General features: G+C 36.7%; 1 protein-coding gene across 2 annotated transcripts in view; it reads right to left on the bottom strand.

Moving 5' to 3' along the window:
* Positions 1-21,593, bottom strand: part of LOC120328994 (uncharacterized) — a 47,891-nt gene that overhangs the window by 7,387 nt on the left and 18,911 nt on the right. The window contains exons 12-35 of one of the 2 annotated variants that reach the window (XM_039395593.2): positions 20,017-20,112; positions 17,369-17,395; positions 16,896-16,949; positions 16,357-16,419; positions 16,097-16,144; positions 14,875-15,196; positions 13,797-14,069; positions 12,948-13,135; positions 11,943-12,033; positions 11,464-11,521; positions 10,976-11,184; positions 9,734-9,844; positions 8,498-8,700; positions 7,778-7,928; positions 7,100-7,213; positions 6,571-6,801; positions 5,522-5,601; positions 4,833-4,941; positions 4,045-4,194; positions 3,448-3,620; positions 3,083-3,290; positions 1,871-2,055; positions 1,032-1,182; positions 420-553 (exon numbers count right to left, since the gene is read on the bottom strand). In XM_039395593.2, the coding sequence (XP_039251527.2) occupies positions 420-553; positions 1,032-1,182; positions 1,871-2,055; positions 3,083-3,290; positions 3,448-3,620; positions 4,045-4,194; positions 4,833-4,941; positions 5,522-5,601; positions 6,571-6,801; positions 7,100-7,213; positions 7,778-7,928; positions 8,498-8,700; positions 9,734-9,844; positions 10,976-11,184; positions 11,464-11,521; positions 11,943-12,033; positions 12,948-13,135; positions 13,797-14,069; positions 14,875-15,196; positions 16,097-16,144; positions 16,357-16,419; positions 16,896-16,949; positions 17,369-17,395; positions 20,017-20,112 (3,429 nt within the window). Of the gene's footprint in view, positions 1-419; positions 554-1,031; positions 1,183-1,870; positions 2,056-3,082; positions 3,291-3,447; positions 3,621-4,044; positions 4,195-4,832; positions 4,942-5,521; positions 5,602-6,570; positions 6,802-7,099; positions 7,214-7,777; positions 7,929-8,497; positions 8,701-9,733; positions 9,845-10,975; positions 11,185-11,463; positions 11,522-11,942; positions 12,034-12,947; positions 13,136-13,796; positions 14,070-14,874; positions 15,197-16,096; positions 16,145-16,356; positions 16,420-16,895; positions 16,950-17,368; positions 17,396-18,500; positions 18,573-20,016; positions 20,113-21,593 lie in introns of both variants that reach the window. The other variant, XM_039395594.2, reaches the window with a different exon arrangement.

Raw genomic sequence — 21,593 nt, 5'->3', positions numbered from 1 at the left:
AAAAAAAGTATCTATACAAGCAGACACTCATTCTTTTGCATGAAACCACCCATTAAGGTGAAAAGTTTAGAGCTGAGAAGATATGCCAACCCCCATAAATCTCTAGTATACCAATGATTCTCTCATTGGAGGTTAACAGCATATATATGGAATAAATCATAATAGTTCTTCATTCCCCTTGTTTCCTATTTGTTGTTCTCTTAATGATTGTGTTTTTTAGTTATTTAGTTATTTATGGCTCTGACTAGATGATTCACCGAGGTCTCGTTTTTGTTAGTTTTATTTTATTTATTGTGTGCGTTTATTGCTTTACAATGATTCGTACATGATGAAATAAATATCTGAATCTGAAAGCTTCCATACCGGTAACGATCATAACAACAAATGTGCAAGTGGAAAATCCAATGTTATTGACTTACTCGAGGTCCAGTAACTCCCTTCGGTCCCTCTTGGCCTGCCAAGCCATTGAAACCAGGCAAACCTTTCTCTCCCACCTCTCCTTTGATACCGAGTTGACCAGGCAATCCGACAATACCAGCTGCACCAGGGGAACCTATAAACAATGTAAAGTGAATAAGATTCAACTTTGATCCCGGAAGAAAAAAAGGAACTAAATCTAACAAAAACAGCAACAGGGGAACTACCGGTAATAAACAAAGTGAGGTGAATTAGATTCAACTTTGAACCCAGAAAAAAAAGGGAAGCAAATGTAACAAAAATACCACACTAACAGCGCTCTGATCATAAGAATAATTCTTTTTTTTTATAAATATGTTGAAAAGTCGAATTAGACATGTTTGAGGCTCTGGCTGAGGTCAGGCAATACGTTAAAGAAATATATTTGTGTTAATGCATAGCAAAACTCCCAATAAAATAGTATGTTTCTTTTTATTCCTGCTACAGCATCCTTGCATTAGATACATACAGATTCACTAGCACAAATGCTCAGATTAGAGTAAGGAAAGGTAGTTAGTCCTCCAGAAACCCAATCGATAGCAAACGCTTTTCCATAACTTATATAATATATTTACCTTTTGGACCGCTTCTTCCTGGCAATCCTGGGCTACCGGCTTCACCCTTGACAGACAAACCTCGCTGTCCGATCAAACCTGGCAACCCTCGTTGTCCTTCAGATCCCGGAAATCCACGTTCGCCTTTTTCTCCTATTGGTCCGTCTCTTCCCTGAAAATACGATTATTTTATAAGTATTTCCTGTGATGAAATTGAATTAGCGACATCTAATGTGGCAATATTGCCAAGAGATCTGAAGATGTTATTTGTCCTGTGGTAAAACGAGCCTTGTGCCATTGGGTTAATATGAATCAAGGTTGCCACTACTCGTAAGTTGTTGTTCTATTTTTTAGCATAGCAGTAATGTTTAAGTTAATAGAAGCAGTTAGTTAGAATAGAAATAGTTAGAAGAATAGGAAATGTTCTAAATGAGTTTTTTTCCAAAGATTTCACGCCATTTCTTAAGGCAATTTGCAAGAACCCATTCAAAAGTATCTAATACTCAAATAAAAAATCACAAGTCCAAATAAAGAAAAAACTGCAAAACTTTTTTATTCAATATTCTATTTTGTTGCAAACGCATTTACATACATACATAGGCTGATCAAAAATAACAGTACTTTGACAGTTAATGTTTTCAACTTTGAGTGCGCGATAACCAGCTTTGGTTTCTTGTGACCAAAGCTGGTTGAAATGTAAGTAATTTTGCTACTTTTTCACTTGGCGGGAAAAAATATGATTTACTATGAATAACACCAATGCCGAAAAAGGTACATCATCAGTACAGAAAATTCAACAACTTAACACCTCTAATTGGGTCATTTTAAGAACAATTACAAATTTTGAGATTACGACTCACCACAAGTCCAACCGGTCCAACTTCACCCTTTGGTCCGGTTAAACCAACCCGCCCAGCTGGTCCCGGTGGTCCAGCTACTGATTCCCCAGGTTCTCCAGCCGCACCGTTTCTACCAGGTGAACCATCTCTTCCAGCGAAACCTGGCTGTCCTATAGAACCTTTCGGACCTCTTTCGCCAGCTGGACCTGAAAATGAGTTTGAGTTTTGTATACAAGATCACTCATGTGTACGTGATTTACATTTTTATTCCGGGGGAAATTATATGACAAACCCCAACCTCTTGTCCGATTACCATTCCATGTCGGGTATGGGATTATGTAGCCAGGTATTTGTTCCAGATGCACAGACTTGATGGTGGAGGAAGCCGTAACCGACCAGAAGTCACGTGAACCACCCTACGACAACGAGAAATCCAGCAATCCTCTCGCACATAACTATCCCCGCATGGGATTCGAACCTGCGAATCCACGCAGTGTAATCAGAGGTGTGACGGCAGTCGTATTTCTAACTCAACTAAAATTACGAGGTTTATGAGCATTTCCATGACGAACATCTGGTCCAGGGAGTAATAAAATGGGTTGGCAATGTCGAACCAAAAAGACTTTGAATTTATAAAACTATAGTGTCTCCTATCCTAAGGCGTAGTCAGGATTTTCTAATTTCCAATTCCCAAGTTAGATCGTAACAGCTAGCAGGTCCGGCCCAAGGCCTGAAAACGTGGGGTTTTAATAGTCTTGTCGGTCTAAAACACGTTTCAAGCTATGAAAAATTACTATGTATGAAACAGAAAAATGTTTTTTTTGTATAATTTTTAAAGGGAGTAGCGGGCGACCTCTGCTGTTTGTGCAGATCTTTGTTCAGGAACAAAACCTCACGTCATGTCTAACTAGAAATACTTTGGTCGCGTCATACCAATAGCTGCTTGCGTCCAAAGTCTAATAATCATAGAAAAGAGATCTTAGATAACTAATAAGGATCAGTTCATATTGATGAAACATTAATCATTAAATGACATTTCTACACAATGTCGATGTGTGTTACCATCAACAATGCACTCGAATCATCGAATCGATTTTATAATTTGGATCTGGTTTTTGTGATGATTTTGTAAATGTTTTCGAATTTTCATCAATTTTACTGATAAATCAGCTAACTCTCAGCCTTATATGTCAGTGCTTATACTTTGAACGGAATTCAATAATTTCAACTAACCTGGTGGTCCGTCTCTTCCTCCCAAACCAGGCAATCCACCTGGTCCCGGTGGTCCCGCTTCACCCTTTTCTCCGCGAACACCAGGGAAACCTGTTACTCCACCACTGCCTTTTGGTCCGGGGGGTCCAATTTCACCTTGAGGTCCCGGTAATCCTGGTTCGCCATCGTCGCCAGAAAGGCCAGGAATTCCATCGAGACCGTCTTTTCCCTGGAGAGAGCAAAATTAAATATTCTAATAAATACTGTAGTTAAAGTCCGATGCGGAGTCGGCAGCCTGGTCGAATTTAAGTGGGCTTTTTTAAGACAAAGTTAAGAATCATTTGTAAATTTCCCATCATACTTTGCAGCCCCCTATGGTCACTTACTGGTAATCCTGATTTCCCTGGTTCTCCAGCAACAATGCTATCTTCTCCTGGTCTTCCAACTGGTCCAGGTGGTCCCTGTCGTCCATTGATGCCTGGTAAACCTTGCATACCTTTAGGACCACGTCCACCAATAAATCCAGCTGGTCCAGTATCTCCTTTCTGTCCAGGGGTTCCTATAGGAATATACAAAGTATTTTGCTATGCCGAGAAATGTTGCCTATAAGGCGCTCCAGAAGTATGTGTACCAATATTGAGATAACTAATTTTGTTCGCCTATTTTACATCAAATTGTGTGAATGAACTAAAACCTATGGGCAGGCGGTATATTCACTTGGCTAACACAGACAGTCCCTGTAATAGAACTAAAATAAGGAAAATCGGAATAAAATAATGGCGTAACCCCAACCTGGTATATTCATTTCAGTTGTGGCTCAAGGCTTTTCTTCGAAATATATGCATAAAATTGACACGAGATTGCCCAAAGCGTTAAAAAAAAAATTTTATATAATTATTGACGTCTTACAAAGTCGTGTTTCGATGTCGAAATTTTTATGAAGCGACCATTATTTTAGCAAATTTGTAATGTGATAGACTTACCGTGTCTGCCATCACGTCCTGGTCGTCCAGGAATTCCGATTCCAGCAAGACCAGTCATGCCTTTGGCACCAGGGGGGCCAGCACGTCCTTTTTGTCCTTCTGGGCCATCTTGTCCAGGAGGACCAGATAATCCCCAAAGTCCCGGTTCACCTGACAAAAATATGAGCATTTGATGACTTTTGAACAATTAAATATAATGATTCAGGCTTTAGGTTAAAAAGTGTAACAACGAGAAAGTCCAAATACAATCGAATAAATATATAACCCCATAACCCTTCCATGAACACAAATGCGTCCACTCCCGCGACTCCGTATACTTAACCATCAAAAGATTTTATATCTGGTTATGATAAATTTTGATAATTCAGCGTGAAAAAACTGATGGACATGTTTTAAAGGGTACAGAGCCTTCAGCCATCACAAACGGGTTCATATAGCGCTGGAAAGGTTGGGAACTGCGGTCCAGAATGTTGTATTTGGACATGCCTAGAACGCACCATTATTAATATGGTTGAATTAGTATGGTTAAAGCTAGAAAAATAGTGCTATGTATGATAGAAAAAGATGCTTTTATTTTTTTTCACATTTCAAAAGGGGGGGGTTTCGCCTCTCAAAACAACCCCCTGATTAAATATACAATAGTTGTTAAGAAGATAAACAAGGAATCGACACTTTAACAAATGTCAATCACTTGGGATACAACATATAATGGTGGCCACTCATAAACTTTTGAGGTAGTTCATTTTTCGTTTTAAGTTTCCTAATTATATTATGACAAGTTATCTCACCTTTGGTTCCTTTCGTTCCTTTAGCAGTCAAGCTAGAATTATCATCCAATGTAGCGGGCTCTCCTTTTGTCCCCATGTCTCCTTTTGGACCCGTGGGGCCAACTTCACCCTGGAATTAGAATAAATTATCTCGAAGTCAGAATCCCCTGAAACCAATCTAAATCAATAAATATTTATTGATCTTGAACCCGGAATAAGTAAAAATAGCTCAATCAAATATTTTAGTGTGGTGTTTCCTTTTGTTTTGTAATATAGATAACTCCCAACACCGAAGAAACTTTGGGTCATTGTTTAATGACGTTTTAATGAGTACATGTGGTCATTATTTGAAATAACTTTCATCCACAATAACACATATGTTTCAAATATGCAATCCATTGGTCAACAATTGTTGTAAACTGCTCTGAGGAAGTCTGATCTTGGTCAGACGAAACGTTACAGAAATACAAATGTGTTAGTGTGCAGCAGGACTCTTGAATTGCATAGTATGGTCTTTTTATTCCTGCTACAGCATCCTTGCATTATATGCATACGGATCCACTAGCGCCAAGGCATTGAATAAGGACTGGGAGTTAGTCTCGCGCAACCTCTACTGTACTGATAGTTGTTTCAGTTATGTTTCTAGAGACTCTAGAGATCAAAAAAGATATAAAGTCCTGCATCAAAAATTAGAATATCTAGCAGCATACCTGTAAGCCTGGAAGACCAGGAATTCCATCAGCACCAATTTCTCCTTGAAGTCCTGGATCGCCAGGTGGTCCAACAGGTCCTAAGGTACAGAGGGTTGTATTTATATTTTAGTAGCAAGAACAATAAAGAGCATGATTACATTTCACTTTGGATATCAAGTCATTCTGGTTTTTTGGTTTGGGTTTGAAATTATTGATAGAATGATAAAAATTTTTTAAAAAAATCGATCAATTCGGCAGTGTCAACTATTATAAAATTATAAATATGATATGGCAAGTAATTTGTATTTATTCATTTTTGTTTACTACCAGTATGTAATTTATCGCAATCTTCTTGCTTTATAACTTCTCTGTGGTTGTGTGTGTGTGTGTGTGGGTGCAATTATTTTAGGTGAGTGAACACGTACCACTTCTGCTTGGCCAAACCTTCCATTATTATATTCTGTACGTTTTAAACCTTATCAGAAGTTTTGTTTGCTCTCCTGATTTCAAATTCAATTTTTACCAACCATTTTATTGCATGTTATGCTGATACTTTAATCTGGTAAGTAAAATATTCAAGGGCTTGAATCCAAGTAACACAGGTTTAAGTGAAAGTAAATACAACTACAACACATGTCTGCCAAGTGGACCAGTTCTAGAATGTCCCATGACATGGCCTAGACTTGATCACTAGATGACCTGATATTGTTACATCATAGACCAAATTTAAGGCATAGAATATAGCAATATTTCATGGACATTACAGTAATCACAACAGTAGATCTGTAGATTCTAAACCGGCACCGAAAATCGTAGCATTTTTTGTGTGGGTAAAACTTAAATGGAACTCCTAACCATGTATTCCAACTGTTGGAAGAATAGCAAATAAGAGTTCAAGTCCATGATGAGGGAGGGCATAACCGACGTTTATATAACTTTATATACATTCCCCTTATAACCAACTCAGTCATAATACCAATATTGAATTGTGCTGTGCGATGTGAGTTGTACCCTACAAAGCATTGAGAAGGTAGAATTTCAGGTAAAAGATCTACTCCTTTCTATACCTTCAGTGCCTGGCAATCCTAAAGGTCCAGGTCGTCCTGGTGGTCCAGTGTTTCCTTTCTCGCCTCTACCACCTGGTAATCCTCCAAGTCCTGGTATTCCCGGTTCTCCTTGATCACCAGATTCACCTCTGACCCCTGGTAAGCCTTCGTCCCCATCGTCACCTCTCTGTCCTACCATATCTCGACCTGGAGGTCCGGGGTCTCCACGTGGTCCCTGAAGCCCAGTTGCACCTGCATCAATAGCAATCAGTTAGTGGGAGTGTTCTTGCTGTTATGTGATACTAGTACAAACTAACGGGAATTTGCATATTATGATGTTTTGCGGCCTTTCATTTTAGGACCATTGTAGAACATGTGTGGCAAGGGTCACTAACTTGGTACAAGTTCAGGAAATTTTCAAAAAATAAGGCAAGTTTGAAAAAAGTGCGGGCAAGAGGGGAAAATATATTTCCGTGCTTTTTAGTGCACCTGCTTCTTAGATCTCATTACTTATATCACATTCAAATGATCAAATTCATATGATACCCACCAGTAAGACCTGGCAATCCTCTTTGTCCTTCAGGTCCGGCTGGCCCTGGTCTTCCTTCACCGATTTCTCCTTTAGCACCAGCCGGTCCTGGAGGTCCAATATTTCCTCTGACACCTAAATTTTAAACAAGTTGTAAATGAAAATCCAGTAAAGTTCTTCAGTTACTTTGCTTGGAAAAAGGGGAAAAGGATATCAGTCTACTGTTTTGTTTATACGGTGCTTCGTTTTAAACTAGGCGCTGTACGTAACAATCAATATATTGCTTACCCAATTTATGAGACCCTGGGTGGGTTGGTGGGCATGGATTTGACCCGACCCTGATTCCAACATACTTAAGTCTCACGTTTTAGCTACTAGGCCAAGGTGGTTAGATTTAGGTACAGCTACACCAAATAAGAACAGTTTTTCCGGAGAAAAATATACTAAAAACTTGTTTTTGATATTTATTTCCATTCTGTTTATTTACCGTAAGCGTAGAGTGCAAAATGATATTTTCACCAGATTATATGCAGTCAACAATACAACTAAAAAATAATTGCACACAATACCATGTTTTTCGAACTTCAAGATTCTGTGGTAATCACAGAGAAACATGCATTCCTGGTACAGAAATACAACACGGGTAGTGAATTTTCCTTCAATAGAAATTTATGGAAAAGTTCTCTCAAATTAAAGTACCTTGTCTGCCGGGAGATCCATCGCGTCCTGGAAGGCCATTTATTCCGCTCAAACCTGGCAACCCTTGTTCTCCTTGCATTCCTGGTAAACCTGGTTCGCCATCTTCTCCTGGATATCCAGTTAAACCTGGAAGTCCAATTCCTGGTTCACCCTGAAAAAATCATTCTAATTATTAACATATAGGTCTACTAGAAAAAATAACAAGAACAATTGTGGTCGTAATGACGTCATCAAGTATGACGTCATCAAACATGACGTCATCAAAGTTGGATACCGTTTTCAAAATTATATGTGAAAAAGTAATTGGAATCATGGATTGGCTCTATGTATACTATGTTAGCTTATTTGGGAAGACTGGAACTTATCAAGGAATTGCCTACTCAATTTGTTACACAATGGGTGAGCGGTGAGAATGGTATTTTGGGTAATTGATCTCCATACTGCAAAGGGAGATAAAAATGTCATTACATCAAGGCCGGGAATGTGAAAGAAACCAAGGCAGCAGCTAAGGCCAATAAAAAAAACAGGAGAAAAGAAGTGACTGGAAGCATCTGGCGCCCATCAACAACCCAAAACCTAAAAAAAAAATTATTCATAAATGCATTTTTCAATCATATCCTTAAATGATTGATTCTTCTTGAACTTTTTATAATTTCTACTATCTTAAAGGAGTATCTATCTACGTCCTAATAGCCATTAAAATAGCAGACTTTTTCTTACCTGAGAGCCTTTCATGCCTATCGACCCTCGTTGACCTGGCAAACCTCTTGTTCCATTGTACCCAGATCTGCCAGGAAGACCGGACATTCCACTGTAACCCTTTTCACCTGGTAGTCCTCTGGTATTAAGACCGGGTAATCCAGGTGGGCCACTCTGACCTTTCTCGCCTGGTAATCCTGCTCGTCCTTCTAAACCTGGTGGACCTAGAAAATTTAAATTAAATTGAAATAAAAATTGTTATTCCCATTTATCACGGTGGTGAGGAAGCAGCGTGTTCCCCAAGGATTTATATCTTGTTATTGTAACTTATGATAAATATCTTTTATGTATTGACTGATCATCTTCATCGACATATGAGCTACATTCTGAATATTTAAATACATTTTTATTTACGTTAAGAATTAAGGTATGGTGTCACACCTGAAAAGTAGGGGGGGGGGGGTTAAGAAATTTTAGGCGGGTGTTCACAGGGTGGTGTAGGGTAATCACTGTAAGGAGGGTTCACAAAATAGTTGGAAATAGTTAATCAGTCATTCTTCATAGATGCGTTGACTGCATGGTAAAGAAAGCCGTTATCATCCAGCAGTTCTGTGAGCCACCTTAAGAATGTGACAAGTTTGGCATTCATCTCTCCACGAGATTAGAATTAATGTATGAAGATTGAGTTGCTAGTGATTTTCATAATGTTTCATGATGCACGAACGGCCAAAATACATTATTCCTTAAGTGAATTAACTCAGTGAAGACAATTGTTGACACAATAAATACGACATTTTATAACAGCAATGTAGTTGCATTGGTCTGTCTCTATTATGGACAAAGTATTTGAATAATTCAATACCATATGTAATTCGTTTTGGTCTCCCGCTACGAGCCAAAGTCTAAACAAGCAGAACACTTTATATTATCCTCTATTTTCTGCCGTAGATTATGCAGTATGATACAATTAACCGAATTATAGAAGCTGGTTATATAGGGTGTCCATAAAGTTTTAAATATTTTTAAACTTGCAAAGGGAATTTATCGATACCATATATTGTTTTGGCCCTCACAGATGTTTTACATAAAGTATAAATACTTGAACAATAGCTGATTAAAAACAACAAACTTGGATAATATATATTGGGAACTGACTTCATAACAAAATTGATATTATAAAGGAACTTTATGAACATCCTAACTCTATAATACAATTTTGTATCAAAAGTTCAGTATCAAAATATTTTCTTTGTTTACCTCTTTCTCCGGTAGCACCAACTCGTCCTGGTAATCCTGGTCGTCCGGAATCTCCTGGTTCTCCTTGTTCACCAGTGATTATGCGTGATGCAGCAGGCTCTCCTTTTGGTCCTGAAAGTGAATGTGTTTGCAATGAAAAAAGGGTTCCTGAATCACCCCACCCTTTACAAATTTAGACACAGCGAATCTTTGCAGTGATTTGAGATAGAATAGGATCTTCATATTTATCCCGGGGAAGAGGAATGTCCATAAAATGGCTTTTTCATAAGGTGTACCATGGCCTCTCGTCCGGTTACCAGTCTGTCGAGTTTTGGATTAGTTAGCCAGTTTTTTGTTTCAAATGCATGACTTGATGGTGAAGGAAGCCGTAACCGACAATACGGCGGCGAGAAGGGGACCTGTACACATTATGGGTAACGAGATCGACGATTTAATTCACAGTCTCATACAATGTACGATGTGGTAAACAGTGAGAATAATACAGACTATCTAATATCTCGTCAGCGCGGTTTTAACAAATAAACAGTCAATAAAACTGTGAAAACGGAAATATATAAAAAACATTGAACCTAGAAAGGTCTCAAAATTGAAGTGGGGGAAATACCCCTTAAAACAGTAATATATAAATGGGAATTATTGCACCATGGAAAGAAAGCCTTAGAAATCGAAGTGGATAACAGAGCAATACCCCTGAAAACAGAAATATTCCTCCTAGAAAGCCTTATAAATAACAGTGGGTAAAGAATCATACCTCTAAAAACAAAAATATATTGGAAATATTGCAACCTAAAAATATATTGGAAAATTACTCCCCAAAAATGAATTGGAAATATACCCCTCAGATTTATATTGGAAATATACTCCCCAAAAATATATCGGAAATAAATCCCCCAAAAATATATTGGAAATATACCCCCCAAAAAATATTGGAAATAAATCCCCTAAATTTATATTGGAAATATACCCTCCAAAAATATATCGGAAAGAAATCCCCTAAAATTATATTGGAAATATACCCCCAAAAATTATATCGGAAATATACCCCCCAAAAATTATTGAAAATAAATCCCCCAAAATTATATTGGAAATATACCCCTTAAAATTATATTGGAATTATACCTCCCAAAATTATATTGGAAATATACCCCCCAAAACATATTGGAAATAATTCCCTAAAAATATATTGGAAACATAGCCCCCTAGAAGGGCTGAATTTAGAGTAAAAATAGCAATATCCCTTACCTAATTGACCAGGCAATCCTGGTAGTCCATTCATTCCTTCCTCTCCCTTTGCTCCTTTAGATCCAGTTTCTCCAGGCAAACTTTGTCCATCTCGTCCAGGTAAACCAGGCAACCCTCTGCCGCCTTGTTCTCCCATGTACCCCATACTACCGGGTGGCCCAACCTCTCCGCGAATTCCTTTTTCGCCCATTGGTCCATCAAAACCGTCCCTGTTTTATGGAAAAATAACTTCATAAGTGCTGAAAGTTATTTATTTCACATCGAAACAATTGTATTAAGACCAGCTCTTCATAAGTGCTGAATGTTATTTATTTCATATCCAAGCAATTGTGATAAACCCGGATAATTATCCAATGAGAAACAGTTTTGTTTAAAACTTGAGTGATTTATCCCTAATTAGATAGATTTAAATCTTCTCGAAACCTCAACCTAGGAATTTTGAAATTCTTGTTCACTTAGAAAGATGAATAACATAAAACGGTTCTTACCTTCCTGGAAGACCATTCCTTCCTGGTTCACCGGCGATTCCACTGGGACCTGGACTTCCTGGAAGAAAAATTGTACTATTAGCAATTTCTTTCCTATACAACAAAAAAATAACAAAATTTATGAATATTTTTAACATGATGTGACGGGCCAAAAGAATAGAGATAAAATTATGTTACATAAATATTCCGGTACATCCGTAGTATGTGTTCCAGGTTAGGGTTAGGCCATGTTTTTATTCTGATTTTCCTTATTTTAGTTCTATTACAAGTTCTGGGATTGTCTATGTTAGTCAAGTGAATATACCCCCTGCTCATAGATTTCAGTTCCTTTACACAACTTGATGTAGAGTAGGCAAACAAAATTAGTTACCTCAATATTGGATGAATAAAATAGTGTTTTAATAAAAAGCACAACGACTTATACGGAGAATAAAATTTCGCAGTCTAAGTAAACAAACTAAAGAGAAATAAGTACAAACCCTTTTCTCCTTTTATTTCAATTATAGTGCTTTCTCCAGGCTCTCCTTTTGATCCTTCAACTCCAGGAAATCCTTCAGGTCCTCGGGATCCCTTGAATAAAAAAGTCGTTTGTGAGAGTCAATCAAAGTATATCTATCTACATTTGCAAAATGTTTGCTTGGGGCTACAATAAAATGGTTTAGACTTTCACTCCTAAAAGGGTACTCCCGTAGTTTGTGTACCAGGTTAGGGTTAGGCCGATTTTCCTTATTTTAGTTCTATCATGAGTTCAGGGACTGTCTGTGTTAGCCAAGTAAATATACCTCCGCCCATATGCTTCCGTCCCTTTACACAACTTGATGTAAAGTATGCGAACAAAATTAGTTAACCCCATATTGGTACACACACTTCTGGAGCGCCCCTAAAAGAGCACTAAGCAAGCCTTCAATTTAGGAATTAGAAATAGGGAGGGTCCACGTGTTCTTAAAAGTTTTGAATCCCTCAAGTGATATATTCTTGATTAGGCAATATGCATGGGGCATGGGAGTTTGAAAACAAATTTTTCAATCGGTGAAAAGGGGGAATGGGGGCCCAAAATCAGCCTTTATAATCTGCGTCGCTCAAATCAGCTGAAACCCAACATTCTGCCAACTAGATCATGACACCTACTATATTGCTAACTCTCAAGGTACTTTAAATTTTTTTTTTAATCTCTTTTCGGCGCTCCAGAAGTATGTGCATCAAGATGGCAGACACCTGAACGTCGTGTGTGCACCAGGTTAGGAATAGGCCATAATTTTATTTAAATTTTTCTTATTTTAGTTTTATTACGAGTTCGGTGACCAGCCAAGTGACTCTCGCAGTATTTGTACCTAAAATTATGGCCTAACCATAAAGTGGTACACATACAACATTCCGGTGTCCGCCATCTTGGTGCACATACTTCTGTAGTACCCTCTTTTCAATATAAAAGTGTTTTTTAAAACAAAAATGCAAAACATGTTAAAAAACATAAACAAATGTACCTGTCTTCCAGGCAATCCAGAAATTCCACCCAATCCCTTTTCTCCAGGAGTTCCAGGCTTTCCTACGGTTCCGTCAATCCCCGCAGAACCAGGGAGACCCGATAGACCTGAGATTCCAGGTTCTCCTTTAGGACCAACAGGACAGAGCCCACATTCTTCTCCTTTTGGCCCATGCGGTCCGGTACGTCCTAAAATGGGAAGAAAAATTTTAGCATTTAGAATGAATCACTATGTAAAAACTTAACCAAACATAGAGTGGATTCAGGCTTGAAATATTGAGATAATCGCCAAAACCGTACTTGTTTTAGACAGTGTACCACCACCACAGCCAGGGATGGGCAAGGTTCTGGACCAAGGGCCAAAAATTTTGCCCACCTAGACTGGCGGGCCATGTAGGTGTAACGTAAAAAGTTACATTTTATGAACAATATTTACATTGTTACAAAAGCAAAAGTAGAAAACAATAAGCCTCGTGCTAAATTTAATCGCAATCTCAACAAATTTATTGAGCTATTTTTTCACTGAAACATAAAAATTTGGTATTAGTTTGGTCGTGGGCAGCATCAGGTGGGCCAAATTGAATTACTCAACGGGCCGGATTTGGTCTGCGGGCATTAGTTTTCCCATGTCAGATCACAGCAATACTAGCAAAACAAAATGATCTTCGAAGTGCAGCAAATTTAATAAGGATTTGATTATTATATTTAAACAATGTACATATATTAATACATACTCCTGTTGTGAATTCAAACGTCCGAAAAAAGAGGACTGTACTGTCCATAGTTTGCCGCGTAACCCTCGTTGAAAATCACTGATATAAGTATGTCTTTAAAAATCAAATAGACTTACCAGATGCCCCAGGTTGTCCAGGGCTTCCAGCGGGTCCGGGAGGTCCCGGTAAACCAGGTTTCCCTGGAGTGACCATGTTCGACATGTCCTCTTCAGTAATGATATAATCTCTACCACGGGTACCGACTGGGCCAGGTGATCCTGGCGGGCCAGTGACTCCTGGGCGTCCAGGAAGACCATCATCACCAGGAGGTCCACGAACTGTCAGTCCTGTCAATCCAACGTCTCCTTTTCCACCGGGTCTGCCAGGAGTACCAGAATTACCAACAGCACCTGTGATAATAATACATGGTTTATATGGGATGCAAAATGGGTTGCAAAATGATCTACTGTGATATGAAATCTCATTTCAATAGTGTTCAAAGCATATCAAATTTTATGTTTGGTTATTAGTTATATTTGGTTCAACTATAATTGTATATTCAGTGGAAGATATATAGGGTGTCCATGAGGTCTTAGAATTTTTTAATATTGCAAAGGGAATTTATCGATACCATATATTGTTTTGGCCCTCACAGATGTATTAAATGAAGTGAAAATATTTAAATAATTACTGATCAACAAACAACGAATCTGATTAATTTATATTAAGAACTGTCTTCATAACAAAATTGAAATTGTTAAGGGACTTTATCGACACCCTGTATGGCTATTGTTAGGTTTATACATGGACGAAGTCCATTTTTAAGGTTAATAGGAACTCAAAACAATACATGTCAGGAAAAAAGCAATCAGCGCTTAAATTTCCACATTTCATTGCGATATTTGTGCAGGCAGATCATTTCTGACAATATTTGTTATGAAGACCGGACCAGAGAAAATAGGGTAGTCCCGTCGTCTGTGTATCAGGTTAGGGTTAGGCCAAAATTAAATTCCGATCTTTCCCATTTTAGTTCTATTACGAATTCGGAGACTGTCAGTGTTAGCCAAATAAATATACTTCCTGCCCACAGGTTTTAGTCCCTTTACACAACTTGATGTAAAAATAGACAAAAGAAATTAGTTATCCCCATATTGGTACACTCACTACTGGAGTGCCGAAAATAAAAACAGACTATGCAAAAAACAAATATCTCACCAGGTTTTCCAGGCAACCCATCTTGTCCTGGTCTACCAGGAAGCCCAACACCTGGCAATCCAACAGGTCCTTCTTCTCCAGTATCTCCTGGAAATCCAGCTTCTCCTTTTGCTCCGGGTTGTCCGTTTATTCCATCAAATCCCCGATAACCTTTTGGGCCAACGTTACCTGGTACTCCCGGTGATCCTGGGGGTCCTGCAATTCCGTTAAGTCCTGATGTTCCAGGTGGGCCTGGCGGTCCAACTGAACCTGGCTCTCCTTTGTCTCCTGTACGTCCTGATCGGCCTGGACGCCCAGGGGTACCACGTTCTCCGGATTCACCCTGTGGAACAAATAGTGAACTATTAAGACACATTTTTCGTTGTTGAAAATGAAATACCATACATGTATGAGATAATTTAGTGTGTCTTTATTAAAATGATGAAATATTTACTAATGCAGATAATACCACGAGCGCCCGACCCTCATAGTGATTGGAAACGGGTAATATGGTGTCACGCGTCCAGGTTATGTGAAATTTTATTAGAGCAAACCTTGTACCGGTAATTCAACTTTTTACCAAATATATTCAGGCGTTGAGCGTACGTATACCGGGGTACCTATAAATATAATTTTGCATTTCAGGCAAACGTAAATATGACGTCATGTTATAATGTTATAAATTTGTAGATATTGAATGCCCCCTCAACAAAATTAAAGATACACAACTAGTAATAACCAGTTCCCAAACCCCGGGAAAAGTCAAATCAAGTCACAGGAAATCGAGTCTCGAGGCAATTACAAGACTGAGTCATTTATTTCCAGATCACTCGGGTCGAGTATTTGATAAATGTCGACTAGTATCCAACTTAACTCGACCCATGAACGACATTTTAGAGGCCCTGAGCACTGACTTTGTACCATATATGTAAAAAAAATAGTAATAATGAAACTGGCGTTATTTTTCGAAATAGTTTTTTTAACCTACAAACATTTATAGTATTTTGGAATGATATTCTCGACAAATTTAACCGGGACAATATTAAGATTTGTGTCATCTGATAAACTCGAATTATTTCATTCAACACCGCGGCACTATTTTAACTTCGCCTGTGAAAATTTCTGTGGTGCCCCCTTCTCGTGCTGCCCTAAGCACGTGCTTATTTTGCTTAATGGTCAATCCAGTCCTGCTCCAGCCTCCACCCCAAAAAATGGTATTAACAAATATCAAAAATAAACTTACGTCATAACCGTTTATTCCCGGAATTCCAGGTTTTCCGATTTTCGTACTCTGTAAAATAACGATACGATTTAATATTGAAATTATCTGGAAATTGTCCCAAAACGGCACTCCATGCAATGCAGCTAACTGGTGCCAGCGAATCCAAAATTGTCTATTGATAACATCACATGTAATCGTACTTTTACGATATAATAGAAAGAATAGACGATAAAACTCGACGTCCACCATCTTTGTATTCATTATTGTAAGGCATAACGTACCTGAGGTCCTGGAGGTCCGTATTCGCCCTTTTCTCCTTTTGGTCCTTTCATTCCTGTCAAACCCTGAAATAAAGAATAAAGAATTTAAACAATTTAATTCTTACTAAATGAGCATGTATAAATAACATATAAATAATGATTTTTAACCAGTTCCGAGAGTCCATATTAATATATGTATATTGTTGAATATAATCAAATATCTATTAGGTTTGCCATTGTTATTAAACTTGCTACACTTCAAAGATCATTTTGTTTTGCCCGTATTAGGTTTGTTTTCATATTTTTTATTAGTTTATACAATACTCCCGTAGTATGTGTACCAGGCTAAGGTTAGGCCATAATTTTATTCAGATTATCCCTATTTTGGTTATATTACGAGTTTGGGGACTGTCTGTGTTAGCCAATTGAATATACCCCCTGCAATTGCACTATTGCACAGGGGTTCCTCTGAAATGATACATTGGGGTTTCTATTCACCAAAAAGGTTGAAATGCACTGCTATATAAATAGAGACTAAAATAATAAAATATATGAAGTACCTGTTCTCCAGATGGTCCAGTATCGCCACGCATTCCCTTTGAACCTGCTGGTCCCTGAAATCAGTTGAAATAAAAATAATGAATGAACAATATTTTCCATTGAATTATCAAAAATTAAAAGTATACTGACAGATACAAGAACTAATAATTATTATACCACAAACAGAATAGTCACTATGGAATAAATAATAGTCAACTAGTACGCTATTAGTTATCATTCAGAAACGCCATGTAAAACCATTTTTAAAAAGGAACAATACCTAATTTACAATTCTGAAATTTATGACGGGAATACTAATTTAATCTAGTTGTCAACATAATTCCTAATAACTTGTACAAAAACTTATCTAGAGCAGATCAACTAGAAGGTAGTATTATGTACCACGATTCACAAATGGTACTTTTAAAAAAATCGGAGAAAAACAATTCATAAACTAAATCGTAATTCATGGAAAATAAAGAATAAACCATACCCTTGGTCCTGGGTCTCCTGGTTCACCCTGTTTAATAAGCAAATGTAAGTTCAACTAATACTTAACGAACTTATAGAATTAAGGTTTTGTTTACTTGAATTTTCAGGGCGCACATACTATCAATGTAATATATCATATTTTGAGTGAAGGAATCTATCCAATGGCATTGTAGAAACCATATATAAAGGGTACATATATGGGATTTCATATAACAGAATAGTTGAATATTATAAAATTTTAAAAATTCTGTTCATGATATCTTAAATTTTGCAACAAAATCATTATGTATTATATAAATCATTCAAAAGACAAATTTATTTTCAAATTTTGATTTTAACGAGTTCTTTCGACACAGGATTGACTTTCTCCCTAGCATGAACTTTCTAAACAGTTCGTATTCAAGTATCCATTAAATGCCATATAATCAAATTATTCAATAATGAGTAAAATTAAAATAAAGTACAAACCAACACACATTGAAAAACTGCTGATAATTTTTTAAAGGTAAAATGCATTTTGAAATCAGAACAATGTCAATACTTACCAGTTTAATATAACAAAAACAGCTTCAATGCAATTTATAATTAGGCATTATAAATATAAACTAAAATCAATAATCCATTAAACAACTAATAAACTTTGAAGTCTTTATTAGAAATGTAAACTTCAAATAGATCATTAAAAACCAGGTATTTGCAGAGTGCAAAAACTCAAAAGTCCAATATTTTTGTAACACATGGCAAATTGAAACTGATTTGAAATCTCGAATATTGCTTTATGTTGTATTTATTATTATCGAGATCAAATGATTACTTCATTTATATTCTGTCATCTGAGTCTAGAACCCATTTTACTGTCACTAGTATAGTTTAGTGAATTCATTAGATTACTGAAAAGCAGTAATGTGTTACACCACGACCAGCATCATTTCGAGTGCCTGCAAAATTGCAATACTTTTCACGGATTCAATTTTATCCATTCTTTTATTCATAACATTGGTAGAATGCTCTAAACCGATAAAGATTTGAAAACTCTTCAAACGCCCCATTTCTTAGCCAATTAACAAAACAAAAAAGAAATTATTTCTGCATATTTCTTCGTCAACAAATATTATCATGCAATTTATACTCACGGTGAACTGTGAACCCGGTTCAATCTGTGGTTCCTCTGGCTTACCAGGTGTACCAGGCAACCCTGATTCACCCTGATTAAATTTTACAAATATTATATTTCTTGCTTAGTAGCCTATACATTATTTCTATTATTTGACAGTCTTCAACTTAAATGAAAACTGTCGGGATTGGGGGAGAGATAGGACCTTAAACTGGAAAATCTGAATTTTAGAGTACAACATAGTCGGGGTAATTTGAAAGTGATTGTATCATCAAATATGTGAATGTATACCGGTCGCCAAATTCACATTGCTTGTTCAAATAATGCAATAAAGGACAATTTACTATATACATGGATGATGTACGATCCACCATTAGATATCTACCATTATAGGATGAACACCATCCTAAGACCCCCATTTCGATACTTACCTCTTCTAATCATAGATTTATGAATACGTTTGTAGCATAAAATAACAAAACAAAAAGTAGTCAGAAATGTAGAGTCTGGACATATTTTGGCGTCTTGAAATATCTCGTTATTTTGATAATTCCACCTTATGACGAAATTGCACATTTAAAAATAGCTAAAATGCTCTTTCATTTGCTTGTGCAGAATAATTTCATGCAAGGAAAATCAACAATATGCCCAAACTAACATTTCTGACTTTCAGCAGCAACAGTACAACAACATATATTCAAGAACATGAACAACAACATGACAGACAAAACAAAACACATAAATATATGATGAGTCAGCGGTTTATTCAATGTGTGTTGGTTTTATGAAACCATTACTTTTTATTTCATTCCGAAAGCATTGAGGTTGGGTTTCAAAAATTTTGCTTTTTCTGACGAATTATTGAACATTTGTCAAAATCTTTTAAATGCAATATTATTGGGAATTTTCCCACCTCTGAGCAAAGTCATCAACTACCTCTGAAGTGTCAAAAAATACTGAAACCATACATAACTAAATGGTGGTGCAGTAAATACACGTAAGATGCGAGACTTCGCGCAATGAACAAATCCATTTTTGATTACCCATAATCAATTTCTAGACCAATCAGTTACTTTAGATATTTGTATCATTATTTTTGTTTTTGAAATTTAGTCTAGTTAGCATACTCTAATTAAAATTTATCGTATATTTTTAAAGTAATAGGAGAGGCCACACACAGTGTTATTTTTGTTTCCGATATTAAGGAAAGAAACCTAAAAAGCTTAGCAGTGATATTTCAATTAATCATTTGTCAAATACCAGACGTCTGGAGAAATTCCGAGACAACATTTATCGGAAAACACAACACGTAAGTGGTTTATCTTACAAAATTCTGTATGATGTTGGTTTAACTCATCAAGGGTGGCCAGAACACATGAGGTATGTCATGTGGGTGAATTGTGGGTAAATACAGATTTCTAAGTTGTATTGGTAAATGCGTTTCATTCTCTAACCCCTTTGCTTTCAGAATGAGATAAAAATAATGGCTTGTTTTATGGTATATTTTTAAAATGTTTGTTGCATTCGATTCTTACGCGGAAACCGTCTATAGGTGTTTCGTCCCCTGTAGCTGCTCCTGTATGGGGAACTTCAATGGGTTGTCCGCTCTTGCCTTGGTCACCTCGATCGCCCTTTAGTGTTGATGATTTGTTCGTGGGGTTAGGGGTCAAGGTTGGAGTGGAAACGTGGTGCCAATTTGGGGGATTTTGGTGAAACGGGTTAATTTAATTTCAATTATTTGTCAATGGTTTTCATTCGATTTTTTCAGTTTTTAACGCAGTAATAATGTTTTTTATTTTATTTATTCATCATGTTATTTTAAATTCTCATTGAAAACAAAGTAACCAAACACAAATATTTAAATGATGATATATTCCACAATTTAAATATTGTTTCAAAATTATATTTACAACCAAATTTGATCCCAATCATTATGTTTGTATGATCGTTAGTAGTTGCATTAAAGCAGCGTCAATAAATTAAAGCAAAAGCATGATTTGAAGTTTCCAAAATTTTTGCATAAATCAGTAATTAGTAAATCATTGAAGCACATGCAAATCAAATTAATAAAAGCAAAATTAAAACAGTTTGGGAGGGTTCAGGGTCGGTTTTGGAAAAGAAAAAGCAAAAATCAAAAGCACATTATTAATAGCATGAATTATATATAGCATATTCACTACATAATTAAATGCTACGATGATATAATGTGAACAAACACACACTTCAAAACAATGGTTCTCAAACTAGAGCTCATAGCTCCCCAAGGGGGCTACAGAGCAGTTAAAGTGGGGCCACAATGCTAGGTGCAAAACAGATTTTACTTTTTCCTTCACAAAAAATTCCTAGTTTCATTGCTTGATATAATTATTTCAAGGTTGGGAACCATTGCTTTAGAACCACAAAACAATCTCGCACACACTCATACACACACAAAATGAGGTTTCTATTTGTACGAAAATGCACAATATTCCAATAAATTGAATAAGTATAACATTTGAGTAAGCATTTATTTGATTGCACAAAATCCCTTTTTCTTTTTGCGGCAACTAGAAATTTTATAAATATTTAAAAATAATCAAACCAATTTTGCAAACACTCTCGAGTTTCTCTTTTAATATTCAAACTAACTAAATAAGTATTAATGCAATATCACACGTTTTTTTTACTTTTCATAGTGTTACTCAGAGCAAGGAGGCAATTCAATCATTTGTAAACAGTGGATACTGCATGTCATTGATTAGATGAACTAAATGTTGCCACTAATTCGGGCGCCTAACAAAATTATCAATTTTGATCAACTCCAAATACCTAATTCGAACCTGGTTGGCCAAACACACATGGTAGCATCATTCAGCAGCAAACTAATTATAATAGCAGCGATGGAAAGCCAATGAAATATTTTCAATCACACTAAACTTTTAACACTCAAGAAATAAAAATCACAATCAGCAAGCAGGAAAATTAATAATTATGTTAGCCATTGCTACACCATGATTATTAAGCAGCTATCTTCTACCTTGTTCTAATCTACTTGCAAAGCAGCATAGTAGGACAATTTGGCAATAATGAGAAATTTTTCAGTAACGAAGCAAATTTATTATGTAAAATGTTT

Source organism: Styela clava, chromosome 7 (assembly GCF_964204865.1).
Source record: "Styela clava chromosome 7, kaStyClav1.hap1.2, whole genome shotgun sequence".
NCBI lineage: Eukaryota > Metazoa > Chordata > Ascidiacea > Stolidobranchia > Styelidae > Styela > Styela clava.
Note: the sequence above shows the minus strand (reverse complement) of the source record. Positions and strands in the feature narration are given on the sequence as shown.